This window comes from Varroa jacobsoni, unplaced genomic scaffold (genome assembly GCF_002532875.2).
Source record: "Varroa jacobsoni isolate VJ856 unplaced genomic scaffold, vjacob_1.0 scaffold_1163, whole genome shotgun sequence".
Classification (NCBI taxonomy): Eukaryota; Metazoa; Arthropoda; class Arachnida; order Mesostigmata; family Varroidae; genus Varroa; species Varroa jacobsoni.
Genome location: NW_019214065.1, coordinates 2,103 through 18,200, shown reverse-complemented (window position 1 = coordinate 18,200; position 16,098 = coordinate 2,103). Strand labels below are relative to the sequence as shown.

General features: G+C 39.9%; 1 protein-coding gene across 1 annotated transcript; it reads left to right on the top strand.

The window, feature by feature from the left end:
* Positions 1-794: 794 nt before the first annotated feature.
* On the top strand, positions 795-2,937 carry LOC111267255 (uncharacterized). The gene is made up of 2 exons (XM_022845371.2): positions 795-1,028; positions 2,349-2,937. Exons 1-2 carry the CDS (start codon positions 795-797, stop codon positions 2,487-2,489), a joined length of 375 nt encoding a protein of 124 aa, XP_022701106.1. The 3' UTR covers positions 2,490-2,937.
* The last annotated feature ends 13,161 nt before the right edge of the window (positions 2,938-16,098 follow it).

Genomic DNA, 16,098 nt, shown 5'->3' with positions numbered 1-16,098 from the left:
CGTCTAATTAGGGTTACGACATTTGTCACTCGCAAAGCCTCCAACATCATCAAATCTCAGAATAGCATCGATGCACTTTGTGCAGACCGTAAGCACGCCAATTATATCAGCTCTATTTTAAAGATTGTGCGATATCTTCTTAACTTAATTTATCGCTATGAGGAAAATAGGCCACCTATTATACTTTGTTTGACGAGACGGCGTACAACATCAAGCCTCGTTTCGGAAATGTTTCAGCGATCTTCGATACCTTATCGAGAAAAAAAAGACGTTACTGTCGTTTCTCAATGTGCAGGCTATTTTGCAAATGTTGGGTCAGATCGTTAATTTAAGCGCAATTCTACGACACTTCGGATTAGCACCAGCCCCATCCACGGCAGCCTCTCAGAAAGGATCGGTATATTATGCCTGATAATACATTTCAATTTCGATGCGTCAAGCGGCTCCTAAGTATAATGACACAAAAGAGCCCTCTCCTATGCAAACGAAGATATGCTTCTCGGCATATCTACCAAGAACAACAAAAAGCATTTCTACATATAATCAGCTTTCATATATATATATATATATATACTGTATATTGAATTCGGAATAAAAAATTAGCTTTGCAGTCAATTTTCTCGGGTGGCTATGTAAATATCTTGGAAATTTATATATCGCCACAACTATGACCAGACACATTTCAGCCAATTCCATATGTTGAAACACGCCATGACTACGAAGTCATGTTTTTGTAAAAATTTAATATTGTTCTACTTAAGCTCGAACAGGGCTCAGCGAATCAGTTAAGTGTTATGCCGCCCCCTGCGTCTGCTCAGGGCACTCAAGTGACACTTGGAGAAGAAATGAACGATTTCATTGAAGCAGAAGGCGAGGCCGTGACGGAGGTTGGCACCTTCGAGCGGGAAAGCAACACTGAAAACAAGGATCAGCAGGAATCACGTGAAGAGGGTGTGGATATCGAGATCACTGATAACTTAGATAATGCCAAAGTGAACAATGCCGAAGGAGGAGCTGCTACCAGTCAGGTGAGAACTTGACACGTACTTGTAGGCGTAGACCAACAACGAAGCGTAAGCAATACCCATATGCCAAAACTAATAAAATGTTTGTAAATTTTAATAGCTAGCACCCAACAAAATCCTTCTATTTTGTTCGATCTACGTTGTGTAATATTTCAAACGGCTAATGTACTTATCCTGGCGTCGAATCACTATATATATATATATATATATATTCGGGATAAATTGGGTCAATTTATAAAATGAGTATTGCTTATCCTGGATTGATCTGCTATTTTCAGCACTAGAATAAATCTAATTTTAGAGCAAAATTATTAATTCATTTTTTGGCGAAGGTAGAAGACTCGTACTCGGAACATGAACGGTCACTGGATATTCGTTAATATATTCGCGCTAAACAAACTCCCACTAAGAGGAAACATTGCCTTGGTTTTCTCAAGCAAGAATAAATGACTGGCTGAAATCGACTGGCCACATCGTAGGCAATCTTCGTGCAGCATTCGAAGGATACTAGAAAGACTCATGAGGCAACTTCGAAACCTCATGTGCTAGACATTATATTTGAAGGGCTTAAACATTTTCTAATGACCTCAAAAAACTACAAAAATTAGATATGCAAAATAGCGGCTGTTTTCTAAAAAGTAGCACCTATTATTAATAGGGTCACCCGAATAAGGATTAATCTCTTTTTTTTTTTGGCAGAAATATTTTGGTAGTTGAGCTTTCTCGTCCCCTTAAACCTCTGAATTTTGGGGGCCTTCAACCTACTATCAGTCAATTTTTTTCTTAATTTCTGCATTTTATTTCGCATCGTCTCGATACACATTTAGGGGATGTCCTTGAAAAATTGCGCATAAGTAGCATACAACAATGATATTAACGTTTGTGTCAAGTTCAATTACGATAATATTCAAAAAAGCAATAGCAAGATGTATACATAATTTTGGCAAGTACTACTCACTCATAGACGTTTAGCTTAGGCCTGATAAATAGGCATGATTTTAGGCCCACAGTCGAAAGACGACGGGGATCTCGCGTCTGTTAGCACGCTTTATCAATTGACTGATGCAGTCACTTTTGTCCATGCGCTTCATCGAACTGGAAGCTGTGAGAGCTGGCTTACTATAGACATAGTCTATATAGCTCGTTGATATACGTATTGCAGGTGTATACCATTTTGCGGCCACAACAGTGAAGATATGCTATTTCCTTCCGTACCTATTTGACAACGGAAAGATCCGTAATATGTATAGGATCCAGTAGTATGCGGTATTAAATTCAGCTACCACGTTATAATGGGGCTCTGTAACTTCTGTCTGATTTTAGAGTGGCGAAGCTGAAACAACAACGATGGCAATCGCGGAAATGCGTACTAACGAAATTGGCAGTATCGACACTGAGCGCCGATGGAAGCTTGACAATATTCGGCGCAGATTAATGTTTTTAAAAAGACGCGGCATTTTTTGAAGGGAACAGCACACGGTCTAAATTAATACCATTTGTAATTTCGTAATAGATTATCTTATCTGGTCCCGAGGTATTGATACTTTACACAGTGCAAATGTTATGGAAGGTAGTGAGGTTTAAAATCTGCCAGAAGAAGGCGTAACCTATCGTTTGATTAATGGCTGTCTAGCATTACCCTAGCCATACGAAATGTAAAGCTATAATGGCAAGAAAAGCAATGCAAAAACCTTTTTTACCCAAAACAATGCCCGTTTTCACAGCTGTTAGCGTGTACACAACTGAGAGATCAGTATATAAAATAGGCACAACATTAAACACAATAAAATGCAAGTATATCCATTGAATGGTCGATGATATTGAAACGGATCTATGTCATATAACGTAGCGGTATTAGTCCTTGTACAATAACGTGTACTATATTAATAATAAACAATATTGAATATTCTTAGTTCCAAGTTCAGTATAATTAAAGTAAATCAACTTCCATCGTCATTAAATTTTCCATTAATAAGAGCAGTCTCGTAGCTAACTCTGCTCCGAGGCAATTAGTTTTAAGGTAATTAAATTAGACAGGGCAAACCAAGAACGAACGCTTCAGGTATGTCCGATTTCTCGCAACGCTTTACTTGCCACTGGATATCTGTGTCGACTACTTTACAAACATCGACAGTAGACTGAAACAGGAGTGTGTCATGGCTTGCCTGACAAACGCCGAAACTACTGGCCAGCAAAAGCCCCTAATCAGTCCTTTACGACCCTGTTAGCCATGCCTTGGCGCTGGGTGATGACACTTTGAAATTAAATTATACCGTTAGCCCTTCGTACCGTTACTCTGTCGCCTCAGGGCAAACAAGTCCATAATTTCGCTTTTTTTCTGCCGGTGAACAATGAACAGCCTTGGTCATATCAATAAGGAAATAAAGATAGGATCTCTACGCTTAAAAAGCGACCACAAGAAACACGGTGAACTGCAAGGGCTCTGTGACTTCTGTAGAGTCTGGGGGGCGGGGGGTGGGGGGGGACAGTTAACCTGGCACAGGCCGTTATCGGTGACGAATTTCCGTCTTGTGTTTTATCTGTTTTCGAAGACGTTGGAAGATTTTCGCTGGATTAGCACGCTTCGCTTCTCCATGTCGGTGGGTCACGGGTGAAGATTGCGGCAGACAACACTGCGGAACGACTCGAACGATATTACCTTTCTGTCTTGGTTAGCCATTGAAAAGAGAAAGTCGACGAATGCGGGCAGGTTTGCCAAGAGCCGTACTTTTTTCTATGAGTTCATGGTAGATGTGAACCTATCTTAAATATATTATTGTCAATGTCCTTACCGAAAATCCAATTTTTGTTCACGACAAGTGAACCTTCACGTGTACTACACATGATCATGTTAATTTTTTCAATTAGAATTCGTGCTTTACTGTATGGGAACAATAAGTGTCCACAAAGAGATAAAAGGCAACAGGCGATAGTAAAGATCGTCATAAGCTAAAGACTTTCTAGCAGCGGGACCCATGTTGCATCCAATTTAATTTGCGTCTTCGTTTGCGGTTAACAGTTGAAAGCCGTGACGGTTTCGCAAGACCGTCTCGGCAAAGACCGCTTGGGTCTGTAAGGTCAAAACAGGACTTTTTTTTGAGGCAAAGCAGCAATGCCTTACTATGTCAATTGCAATAATCTTTTCTGCTCCCCGCTCATGGTAAGTTTTCCTTAAATGCATCATTGTCAATGTTTATATCAAAAATCCAAGCTTCTCGAACTGCAAGAGGGGGGCCGTTATGTGTGCTCACCTAATTGGTGACATTCGAATGCTCTCGATTATAAGACAAGGTATCTAGGCCTGATTGAATTTGCTTGACATGATATTGCCCCAACGATACAGGCAAACTCCAATTAGTTAAAGGTTTGTTTATACATACGTAGTCCTAAAAAAGCATTGAAATAATTATCTCGATTCTAACTGTTAGTGTCATAGTTCTTTTCTTTTATCAGCTTCGGTTAGAGACTGGCGATATGTACCTAAATGTGTGAATTTCGAAATAAGCGACACTTTACTATACGCCACCGCTATTCTGGTGGTCAAATATGCATCGAGAGCTCATGTATATGCAACAAGGGGGTTCGAGGGGGCGTAATAATACTACAGTTACGTTGATAATGTTTGTGCAAACTTAAATACGTTACTGCATGATGAAATACCTTTTTGCGTAACTTGCTACTTGTCTTCGTTTAACATTATTTTGATATTACTGCAGTTGATCCAATGCCAAAGCTTGACCGTTGTCGTACTAATAACAATCCATTAGATGGACATTATGAGAGCAAAGCACCATGCCTAACATTAACGACTCGAACTAGTAATCGATTTCACCAGTAAACGGCTTAAAAGGGCTCAGTTGGCAAGTTCTATCAATTAATAAGTAATGTTCATGCTTTCTAACGAAGATCTAGATGTTTATTGTTGCTCTCATTAATCACTGGACAAGATTAAAGTTCATATACATAAAGAAAGTTTGAGTTTACGAATGAGATAAGTAATTTCATTGACTCCGATCTTCATGATACTCTTGATGAAATTCAGCAGGGTTAAATCTGTTCTATGCAGGATAGGCATGCAGTTCCTAATGACTCGATAACTTGATACCTAATTTAACGAGGCCCTAACGCCATCAGGTACTCGATCGATCAGAGTATCTTCCTATTGCTTGCTGATTTTTGTTTCTTCAGTCTCCTTTGTGCGGGCATATAGTTCTTTGGCAAGCGGTAGTCCGGCCGAAAAGGCGTCATCGATCTCTGGACGTACATCCATACGAGTCGGTACATATGAAGATGCGATGTGGTATTATGTGATAACCCAGTTCCTCTATATGCTTTCAACTTAGCTGCAATCTTCCCAGTACTAATGACAACTCCGGAACGCGGGTGCTAACATTTATATCAGATAGCACATTATACCAGATAACCATCACATACATTAGTATCGAGCGCTTCATGTTCTTCTTTAACTACAAATAATATGGTTCAATTTCTCCCAATGACATGTAGTTAGAATAATCAGAAATTATTCCAAAAAGGATTTGTTGTTAAATTGGTTGATGGCAAAATGAAGATGCGGAATCGATTGGCGAAGTTCGCACAACAGCTATATCCATCTTATTTGCGGTGGTATCTGAACAGTGTGCATATATAAAAGCGGGAGACTAAAGCGGGAATGTCACAAACTAATACGTTACTTTTTCTGCCACCGGTTTCTCCCCGTAATTTGTAACAATTGCGTGTAGCTAATAACAGTTAGAGTGTTTTAATAGGATTTTTCTAGACCTTTTCTCGAAAGACGACGTGCGCATTATTTTAGCAGGTTCATGCAGGCCAAAACATCAATAGGCGTCACCAACTACTTTTTAATACAACCTGAATCACACGAAAAGCCTTTTCTAGACAATATCACCAAATAAGGTGCCATTCCTACATTTTGATCCAACATCGGCATTACGCGTCCCAGCGGTAGTTTTGTTATTTGTTACAAAATTATTAGTTTGCCAGCAGGTCCATTTTTGCGCGACGTACAATAGAAAAGTTACATTAGCTTACTAAGCAATCGTGTATGATCATATGGTATTGCGTAAGTGAACGTAACTTTAAAAGGCAGTTAGGTATTGTGTAAGTAAGCGTTCGCCCTTATTTTGCTGATGAAGTACGACGAACTGTTAGGTTCAACTTTTCTCTATGTCTTACATTTTTGATGAAGCGACCGGATGGGAAACTCGTTTGGGAAGCAGGTAAACTAGATCAATGATTTGTTGACATCCACATACGCAAAGCAACTGGTACCGCCAGCGTTGAAGCACATCCACTTTATGATTCGGTGCCTTCTCTAACTAAATTTAGCAGCTTTTTGCAACTAAAAACATCGTGCCTATGTATTTTTGCTCACTGTTCTCTAGCGCTAAAGCCTTCCCCCTCGACCCCTTCCTCCCGTGACGCCATGACAGAACGTTGTACTACACCTTCATCGATGACCTCTTAGGAACGTGACCTCTGCCGCCATCTTCTACGCAACGAAGTCAACGTACAAACAACCGCCGCCCTTTATGCTTGAATTTACATACGCGTGACTTGTAGCTCTAACAACCTATGGCCTTTCGCTTTCTGTTATCCTTTCGTGCGCGAGGATGAGTCGCTTGCCACGAGGAATAATAATAATCGAAGATTTTGCTAAAAACTAAAATGCAGTTTCGCCAAAGAGCATTCGTACATACGTTTGGAAGCGGTGTCCTGCTGCTCTGCAAAGAGCACTGCCATAGCCGTAAAGCCCCAGACACTTGTTTCCCTGCTGCTATTCGCTCAAGGGCTTAGAACGTTATCAGATCATCATACTCATGTTTTCTGCAAAGCTTTGTTAGCTGATCTGCAGAAAGGTTTGTTTTTACAATATTTGAATTTTAAGATCAACAACACTTACAGCCTTGGTGGTACAGTAAACCTGTGCTTATATTCAAGAAAAGCCTTCGAGAGTATGGTCACCTACTGACCGGAGGAACACAGAGGTGTTCTAAACCTAAAACAATGGTTGCTGTTAAGCATTAGTATAAAAGAATAGATATATTGTATTTTGCATCCGATATTGCTGTTAGGTATTGCTTTATATGAAATTTTCACGCAACAAAGCTATGTATATGTGCTGAAGTGGCTAAGCTGAAGCCGTATGGTGCTACCCATGTAGTGTGGCTGACAACAAGGTCGCTCCTGGCAAGTAGCTATTGCCTAGTTAAGACTTTACCACCTGGTATTCGATTGCGTATCTTAGTTTCAGCCAATGTAGTGAATGCTACTGTTAGCTGATTTTGATTTCATAGGTAACCGTTTGCCTGCTGCTGAATACTGAATCGTTGGACGCCGCCACGCACCGAGCCCCGTCTGATGGAATTATCAAGCTCTCAATACATGCCTATAGTTGACAAGGACATATCGCCTACTTGCTACTCGATTGCCACCGTAAGCGTTACATTACGATCACCATCTCACTCCTAACGTTCATCGTTGCATCGACGGTGATCATTGTGTACAAGTCATTTGATGAGATACGCCTTGCCGACCTACGGTGCTACCTTTTGGCTTTTTTTTTTTATTGAATGGACAACACCAGTCAGCCAGTGACCTGGCGTTCAGTTACGGTAAAAGGCTTAAACGCTGCCTAAAAATTCGTAGGTACTGTCAAAGCTTGTAGTGATATAAGAAAACAACCTTTAATCAGTTACATATGGCTAATATGCGCATTTGCTAAGTATGTGGTTATATTTTTATAAGTAACCATTATTATTATCGTATTACAGAAACAGAAGAAAATCGAGATTTTACAAAATATTCTTTTCCAATGGGTGTGTATACACTGCAGTAAACACTGCAGCCATTTCTAATCAGAGGGACAGTTCGATCTGTTTTACTGCGACTAGCGTTGTCGTATGGAAACTTTCATGTAGTAATACCTGTAATAGATGTATCGACCTCTATAAATTTGCTTCGAATCTAAATAAATGTAAAAAAGGTACCGCTGCGTGTCTTCCGAGGTTCGCTGGTACGAGACGTTATTGTGTTAGCTATGAACGATTAAAAGAACAAATTATCCACAAAAGTTCCTTATGATCAATAGCCACGGTGTGAATGTCCAAACGTATATATCTCTGTCGTTCGCCTGCTTGCCTTCACTATGGTAAAGTTCTTGCCATGTTTGATTTCCCTCGTAATTTGCTCAAACTCGTTGAAAAGCATATATCGTGCCGATTAAGTATGGGACAGGAAAATGCTGATAACGTTTGAAAGATCGTCATTTCTCATCGAAAGAGTCGCTAGTCTCAACTATGCTCAACGAATACATCAGTATTACGGACCGCGTTTGTAATAACCAATACCTAAATACGGGAATGCAATGCTCTGTGGATTAGCGAAAAGGCCAACCGTAAATGTTACCATCTAAGTGACAGAACTGTTGCGGGAACATTTGAGTTTGCGAACTTGAAACACGTGACGGCAGCGGAAACTATTGTTAATATATAATATAAATAATTAATACCTAGTTTCTGGCTTTGATTTGTTTGAACTGTATCGTATACACTTTGTTTTTACGTATTTATTCAACGAAACCAAACTCAGATCCGCACACACACTGCAGGTTTGTATCTACTTAATCATCGCTTTACCAATGATGGGACTATCAGTGCTGGTACCAAAGTAACTTATATTTAAAAATTCAGGAAAGTTCAATTTTTGTGACAAAATGATGCAGCTTTTCGATTTTAAAATACCTTAACTACAAACGATGATCAATTTAACTAAGTAGCTAATTGTCGGAAATTTCTATAAAGGTCTTTCACAATGCTACGATAAAGAAAGTCGATAATTTGTGTAATTCTTTTTTTGATAGAGCAAATAACATTAATGTTACATACTACATCACCAAATCAAGAGATCTTCGTAGATACGTGCTGCTTCTCCACGTTTTGATTAGATCAATAGACCGAATACCATAAATCAGGTAGCGGGATATAAGCCCAGTTAGGTTACGCGTAGACTAAACCAAGTTTTGTGTGATTTTTTTTGCCCAGCCCCACATTCGGTCCTGTTGTGTCCTAAAATGGGTATTGGTATGACCGACTATTACATGCGATACGCACTCGTACGCTCATATCTACAGAACATGTTAAGAACTCAGCTTGCTCGATCATCGAGGCTTCTTTTCCTGAACAGGCGTACGTGGGTAGTGGATAATTGATTCGTGCAGTTACTTCCAAACCCATTTACAAACCTTGTACTTCTTACTGCATTTTCCCATATCGGTGTTTAGAATTAACTGTAAGTATAACTACACAACGACTACTGAAATATAGTTCAACAGGGGCTTAATCTTCATGTGTTAGTGTGACGCGTGAGTAGAATTGTGTTAGTTAAATTAATTTTAAGCAAATACTTGTTGTATTTTAGAACAATATTTCTAAGCTACGCCGTTTTTATCGAGAACCATCGACCATTTTTCTGCTGACACCGTTAGGCTACCACTGTAGGTATCCTGTGGTTCGTGACAACGGATTTTTACACCCCCTTTAATTTCCCTTCATTGAAATTAAACTAATGTCACTAAAAGAGTTTCTCAGAGACCGAAATAGGCGTCACTCTGATCGTACCAGATGTGGCTTATTTTTCTTCTCTTGATGTTTGCCGGGTAGCTAAAGTTCTACGTGGTCTGACATTCTCATCGTAAGAGACGACGCCTCTTGTCTTTATTAGGGGTTGTCAATACTATCAATGGCTTGTTGCAATCTGGCCAGCTGTTGACAGTATAAGTCCGAAACGAGTCAATCGTTTTACCAGACGACAACAGTTCATGGTGCATGATCCTCTTCCAATCAAAAGCATGGCACTTTGTCTGGTGTCGGTCCCGACTTCGCCAAAAATTGTGGGACTTTTTTTTATTTGTCACAGGTGATTCACATTTCGTTTTTCGTGGGTAATCACTACAGAGTTAGTTATGATGAACAGGCGGAAATACGGTCGAGTAAATCCTATTGCGTCAGTCCGTGTGGCACCCAAACATTGAGCTATCTAGCTACAAAAACAGTCAATACCTTTTCAACGACCTGGTGCATGTCTGGCACGGATCACTTCCTGGACCACTTTCCCGCTACGACTGTCCACCTTCAGCGCTGTACCTGAATGCGAGTGCATGACAATGAGGAAACAAATGCAACTAACTGCAAGAACAGCGGTGTAATCGGCTGTAAAAATTGCAGACGTTGAGTAGAGTTTTCCTAAGATGATATCCCTGTAGACAGCTCAAGAAGGCTTCAGCAGCTTGGAAACCCGAAAAAAACACACACGACGCGTGTCCGGTCTCGCTAGATACACTTACTATTTAAATTGATTTGTCTTCATGTCATTTAATGTCTTCATGTCATAATTTAACAATAGACTAAGAAGCTAGCGTTGGCTTCGACCAGTTGCTCTCAATTTATTTTACAAAAAACTTATTTCCTTCAATGTTGATGATAAAATTTAAACATGCTCTTCCCTAAAATGTGTATATTTCAATTTAAACCTTTTTTAAGCAGCCGAAACTTGCTCATCACTATTACAATCCTATGTCTTAACTTAGTTAATTGAGACATTTGCCAAGATTCCGTCTAATCTCGAATCTCCGCGGATAGTATTCATGTGGTGCCTGCTGAATTATTTGGGGCTATGTGACGTTTCCTGTATTTTCCGTCAACTTCTTTTTATGAACTCATGAAAAATGTTATTAACTTCGAAATGAAACATGTTAGCACTTTTCCTCCTGGCCAAACAGAGCGAACGATTTCCTTTATTTCTACTTTGCCTGTTCAACGCAAAAGCTTTCGGCCAGACCTAAAAACACATCGTTGTTTTAGGATGGCTTCAATTTTGTTTGAATTCGTGCTTTTGTCACTAGATCGCGCTCGGTTAGCATAAAATTCTTGCGGCATTTTCTCTATCCATTGTGCATACACGTTTACATATGGTTCAATGCTATATGCTTCAAACGACGCAGGTCGACAATTTGCTCAGGTATCCCTATTTTTTTGTCGAGCCAAACCAGTATCTTTTCCCTGCAAGGGCTTTTAGCATCGCAAAGAAGAACCTTTCATATTTCCCGAAGTGGCAAATCTGAGCTAGCTTACTACAACAGGGTACAAATCGCGACTCTTCGACTGACTACTAGTTCCCATATCATTAATGAACTGCCTAGATGCAATTATGCATAAGTTCCGCCATATACTTTTGAAAATGGCTAGTGAAATCGTTGATATCAGTAGTTTTGCAAAATTTATCTCGCTTAAACCTGGCTGGAGTGCTTAGTTAATATAGTAATTCCACAAAACTGTGAAAACTGGTTAAACTCATTGATTTTATGTATGATTATAGTCCAATAAATAACTTTTTGAGTAATTTTCTGTCTGACCGGCAAAGGTTTACACTATACAAATAAACACTAATTGTTGTTATGAATATAATAACGGGTTCGTTTACAGAAACGTCGACATTGTCATATTTTAGGCGTGAAACTTGTTATTTAATTCATACATGTACATACTGCTTGTAGTATATTATGAAAAAAGAACATGTCATTGGTTTGGTAAAAAAGCGACGGTATATCGATGGTCATCCGATAAGTTAGCGTCAGTCTAGACTACGCTAGAAATTGTGAAGCTTTTTTTTTATCTATTATTATATGTAAAAGTGCGATACCCTTTCAATAAGTGCGTTTTACAAGATTTTGACTTCTTGTATTAAATCGGCCCTAAACTTGTTCTCTATTGAAAAAGACGTTTACAAAATATCGCCCTTTCTATCTGTACAGCAAATTCAAAAGCCTTGCCCTCAGACGATTACACATTCAGCACAAAACGGGACGCCTATGCATTAACGAGCATTTTTCAGATATAACTTCTTTTTACATATAAAAGTAGGAAGTTATTTTTACGTTAACGAACGCCTGGGTCTCAACAATTCAGCCTTGCGAACACTCTGTGCGACTTCCTGCTTGTCACGCTCCTAACAATAGCAGAATTGCGTACACAAAAATACGCGTAACTTCGATCTCTCTTTGAGAGAAGAGGTCGTGTAAGTCTGAATCTCTGGACCCGGGTCGATAGGGACTGGTTCAGAATACAACTACAATTGTGCTGCAAACGCTGCCCGAACTCTCCGGCAGCGGCAGGAAAATCAAACGTGCGGAAGCAGAATGAAGCGCCGGGGCTTGTGGTGCTCGTAATAGTCAATTTTGACGACAAAGACCGCGTTCTCCATTGCCATCAGCTCGTTCTGACCAAAAGCGCTGTCAAGTCACTGGCACACAAAAGAAAAGTTTACGCCATCACCTGCCTCAGCGACCTAGAGTGTCTTCCCTTGCCACGTTGCGCCCACACGCAAATGCGACTATAGTGAGCACAGTCCATCGATGCAATAAGAGGACAGCTTTTTGCGCCTTATTTTAGTGTGTGTAGCATGATCCTGAGCAGACCTTTGCAAGAAGATGGTTCCGGAGTGCTGCAAAAAATACGTTTTGTAGTAATCATATATGGCAGTCATCGACCAAATCTGAAATGACTGCTTTAGATGAAATATCATTCATAAATTTGTGGGAAAAATATTCGCTATGAAAGCGAATCTAGTGACACAACGTGCGTTTGACTGGAAAACGTTTGCGTGATTTACATGATACAAATTGGCTAAGGGCATTCATTTTTACTATTTTTTGTCCGCAGTTCGCCCCATCTATTAGAGCAGGTACTATACGCGACGTTTCAAAAAAGCGTATTGCGTGAGCTCTGGTTTTTATTTCTGGTTCTTCTTGATTCATATATTAGTATCGCGTAACGCTCTTATTCACGACGCTGAATTGTGTATGGTTCTAGTGGCAAACGCCTACTCAATTGCCTCCCGTATTTTAGTGTAGTCTTCCACTATCCTCTGCATATAGGAAAATGCTATTAGAAATTCAACTTGCTGTTCTGTTGACCATTACTCCCGTAAGCTAACTTACATTGAAGTGTACGTACCTGTATTCCGTAAGAGGCTGTCCATCACTGGCTAATCAATCGCAGACTTGGGTAGAGCACATCGGCGACCGGATAGCTTCTGCTAGTAGAGAGCAAATTCAGAAATTTATGAGTGAATCTCAAAATTCTACTATCTATATTTGAACCTTCAATGTTTCGTCCGCATGGTGCACGAGAATTGTATGTATCTATAATAATAGTAGCCGGTTTTGGTATACGAATAGTTTTCGCATTGCTATTACATATTTGAATACTCTGAGACAATTGACGTTGGAAATAGTTGACATGATGCGCTTACGTGAGATCTATAAGCAGCGATATCCTTGGCACGCAAAATCTATTAGTCCATTTCCTGTGAAAATAAACACTATGCCGCTATGGCTTCCAATCGCCGGCTACAAATTTTTGCTACATATCCAGTGCTAGAATATATCATAATATTGTTATTACTGTTGGCTGTTACTCGAAAAATTTAACCTTACAACCAATACTACATACGAACGTGAATCCCGAACACAGCTCTCACAGTCGTCGCTGGATCTGTGCACACGAAGTCAGTCCCGCATGATCCAGTCTTAAATTTATGGTAACCGCCATGAATTCGGCCGCATTAGCTCAACGGCAGGTTTTGATTTTATAGGATTGACATTACGATACAGCACCTAAGTCACTCCTGAGCAAAATGAGCGGCGAAAACATGTTTCGAGCAGGTTTAAAAACAATTTGTTTTTAATTAAAAAAAAAAATCGTTAGCCTCGTCCGTCAAGATTAAACGAATACTTCCTAACCATAGAAAATCAGGTAAAAGTTATTTCAAAGTCAGCTTATCTAGAGGCTTCTGTAATTAGCCTTCTATACATCGAGGGGCGGAGGCGGAAGGGTGGGTATGGAACAGCTTAAACTTGATGGCCCTGCACCGAATTGAATTGATACTGGTCCAAGTTGGTGATCTCGAACAGGACTCTATCCATCGTGACGTTTGCATATAGCTAAGAGTAAATAACGCACACACGTACTAACACACGTTTCTCCTTCTTCAGAACGAACTGCCGTTGTGAAGTTTAACATTGGCTAGTAAACGTAAGCAATGTTGTCCGCTGTAATTTGTGTGTGACTAAACTACTATGAAACTATACTCAAAATAATCACTGGTAGCAAGTTTCAGTTTGTCCAGATAAAGTTAAGCTGTACTGTTTTATACTAGCGAGTAATAATCACCGAACTGTGAAATCCTGCCCTGTCTCGTCTAGAGCGAGATGCGACCACTCGGCGAATGTCGTTGTGCTATGTTGCTCAGAAGAAATATCAGGACTTTATTGTTTATCCGTTATTATACTGTATTTCGCTCTTCCGCCACGCAGATCGCCGCGTACCGAACTCTGCTCATACGTCCCCTGCGCCCATTATGATGTCAAGCAAATCCAACATTACATAATATTAAATATAGTATGTCTCGTAAACCATGCAGCACAGTTTGACGAAAAACGTTTTCGTAGTAATAACGCCTCATCAACGCCAACGATCTCATACAGCCAAATGTCAAGGCTCATTCTCGGCCTACAAGGTTGATTGATCACCCTCATATACCAATAACAACACGAGCTCTTTAGATTTCATCCGAAAATTGGCATTTTGTACTTTTTTTTTTTCGAGCAGTTAACGATCGTTCGAATGTGGCGTCTCGGAAAAAGCCATGGTAATCGTCGTCGGTACCCTGACGTCATCAGTTCTGCCGGGAGTCCAAAGATGCATAAATATTTACATGTGTATAGTGTCATTTTGTACGATACTTAATTTCAAACAGCAGGTACTCGAATAACAGATTTAAAATGCTCGAACGACCTCAAAGACAGTCCACGTAGAAAAATGTAGAAAAAAAAACAGCATTATAAAATATTTAATGTTTACCGCATATCGATCCCAGCTGCGCTCGATCAAAACAGTCGATTTTTAAAAAGTGATCACGTTCTTTATCACGCTTGGAGTTTTGTAACACATAAAGTAAAATTAACAAAATCGACAAGTAGTCAAGTTAGCCGTCAGTAATAGGTTTAATGTTAGCTTGAAATTGGAGTGTGTCAAAAATGTTTTTTTTCTGTGCAGTAATTAACTTCTCTCGCTATACTTACGCTCGAAATCATTGCGGCAACCGTAACGGCCACAAAATAACACCTATACACGTACACATTAAGCGACGTGTTTATTGCTGATCACTGTTGAACACACTAAAACAATTAATGGCAATATTTCAAGTTTGCTAAAACTTACCGACTATGTAGGTTCTAATCGAATGAATTCGCTGCTTTTTCCTTGCCTAAACATCGAACAAAAAAGTGTCTACTTGAAATCGCTATTCCCCTGGCGGTCAAGTCATGGCGTTCGTCCATTTTCGTGATCACCCCTGTAATCTGCTTGTTACGTATAGGACGAGTTCGGTGCATGTCTTCTTCGTGACAATAAATAACTTTGCCTTGCACTCATGGCCTTAAAATAGCTTCAAGGTCAACTACGAACATGTTTATGTTCAGTTACTTTTAATGCCGTATTAGAATATATCCACCGCTATCTAGGCGGCAGGAGGGAGTCTGTAGCCGGGTAGCTAAACTCCGTTTCCATTGACCCCCCATGTTCGTATATAGCAGTCATAGACAAATAAAAAGCAGACTCGCTTCCTGTTGGCCTTATTAGGAACTTTAGAATATATTCCCCAATAGACTGAATATTATTGCATTCTACGTCTTATTCTCTTTGAGAACGTTTTGACGTCGGCATCGGCAGTGGTGCGAATATACTTTGTATGTGGCTGGAATTCTAATTAGACTTCAGCTTTTCACTAATCCGATCATCGCCAAAAATAGGTGTGGTTACCTGGAACGTTCAAATTCCGATTGACGGGCCCAAAAATGCCGGTTCAAGCCCCGTTATCGGCTAGACTAGATGCTTGATAAATTAAAAGAAAAAAAACTCATTCAGATTAATTATCGATCTAGTGGACCGCTGGCAAAAGGATAAACTTCGGAATACCATAAACAACCTTACGT

Coding starts and splice junctions, on each gene's coding strand:
- LOC111267255 (XM_022845371.2), top strand. CDS start 795: ATGCCGCCCCCTGCGTCTGCTCAGGGCACTCAAGTGACACTTGGAGAA. Junction 1,029..2,348: donor GAGGAGCTGCTACCAGTCAG/GTGAGAACTTGA, acceptor GTCTGATTTTAG/AGTGGCGAAGCTGAAACAAC.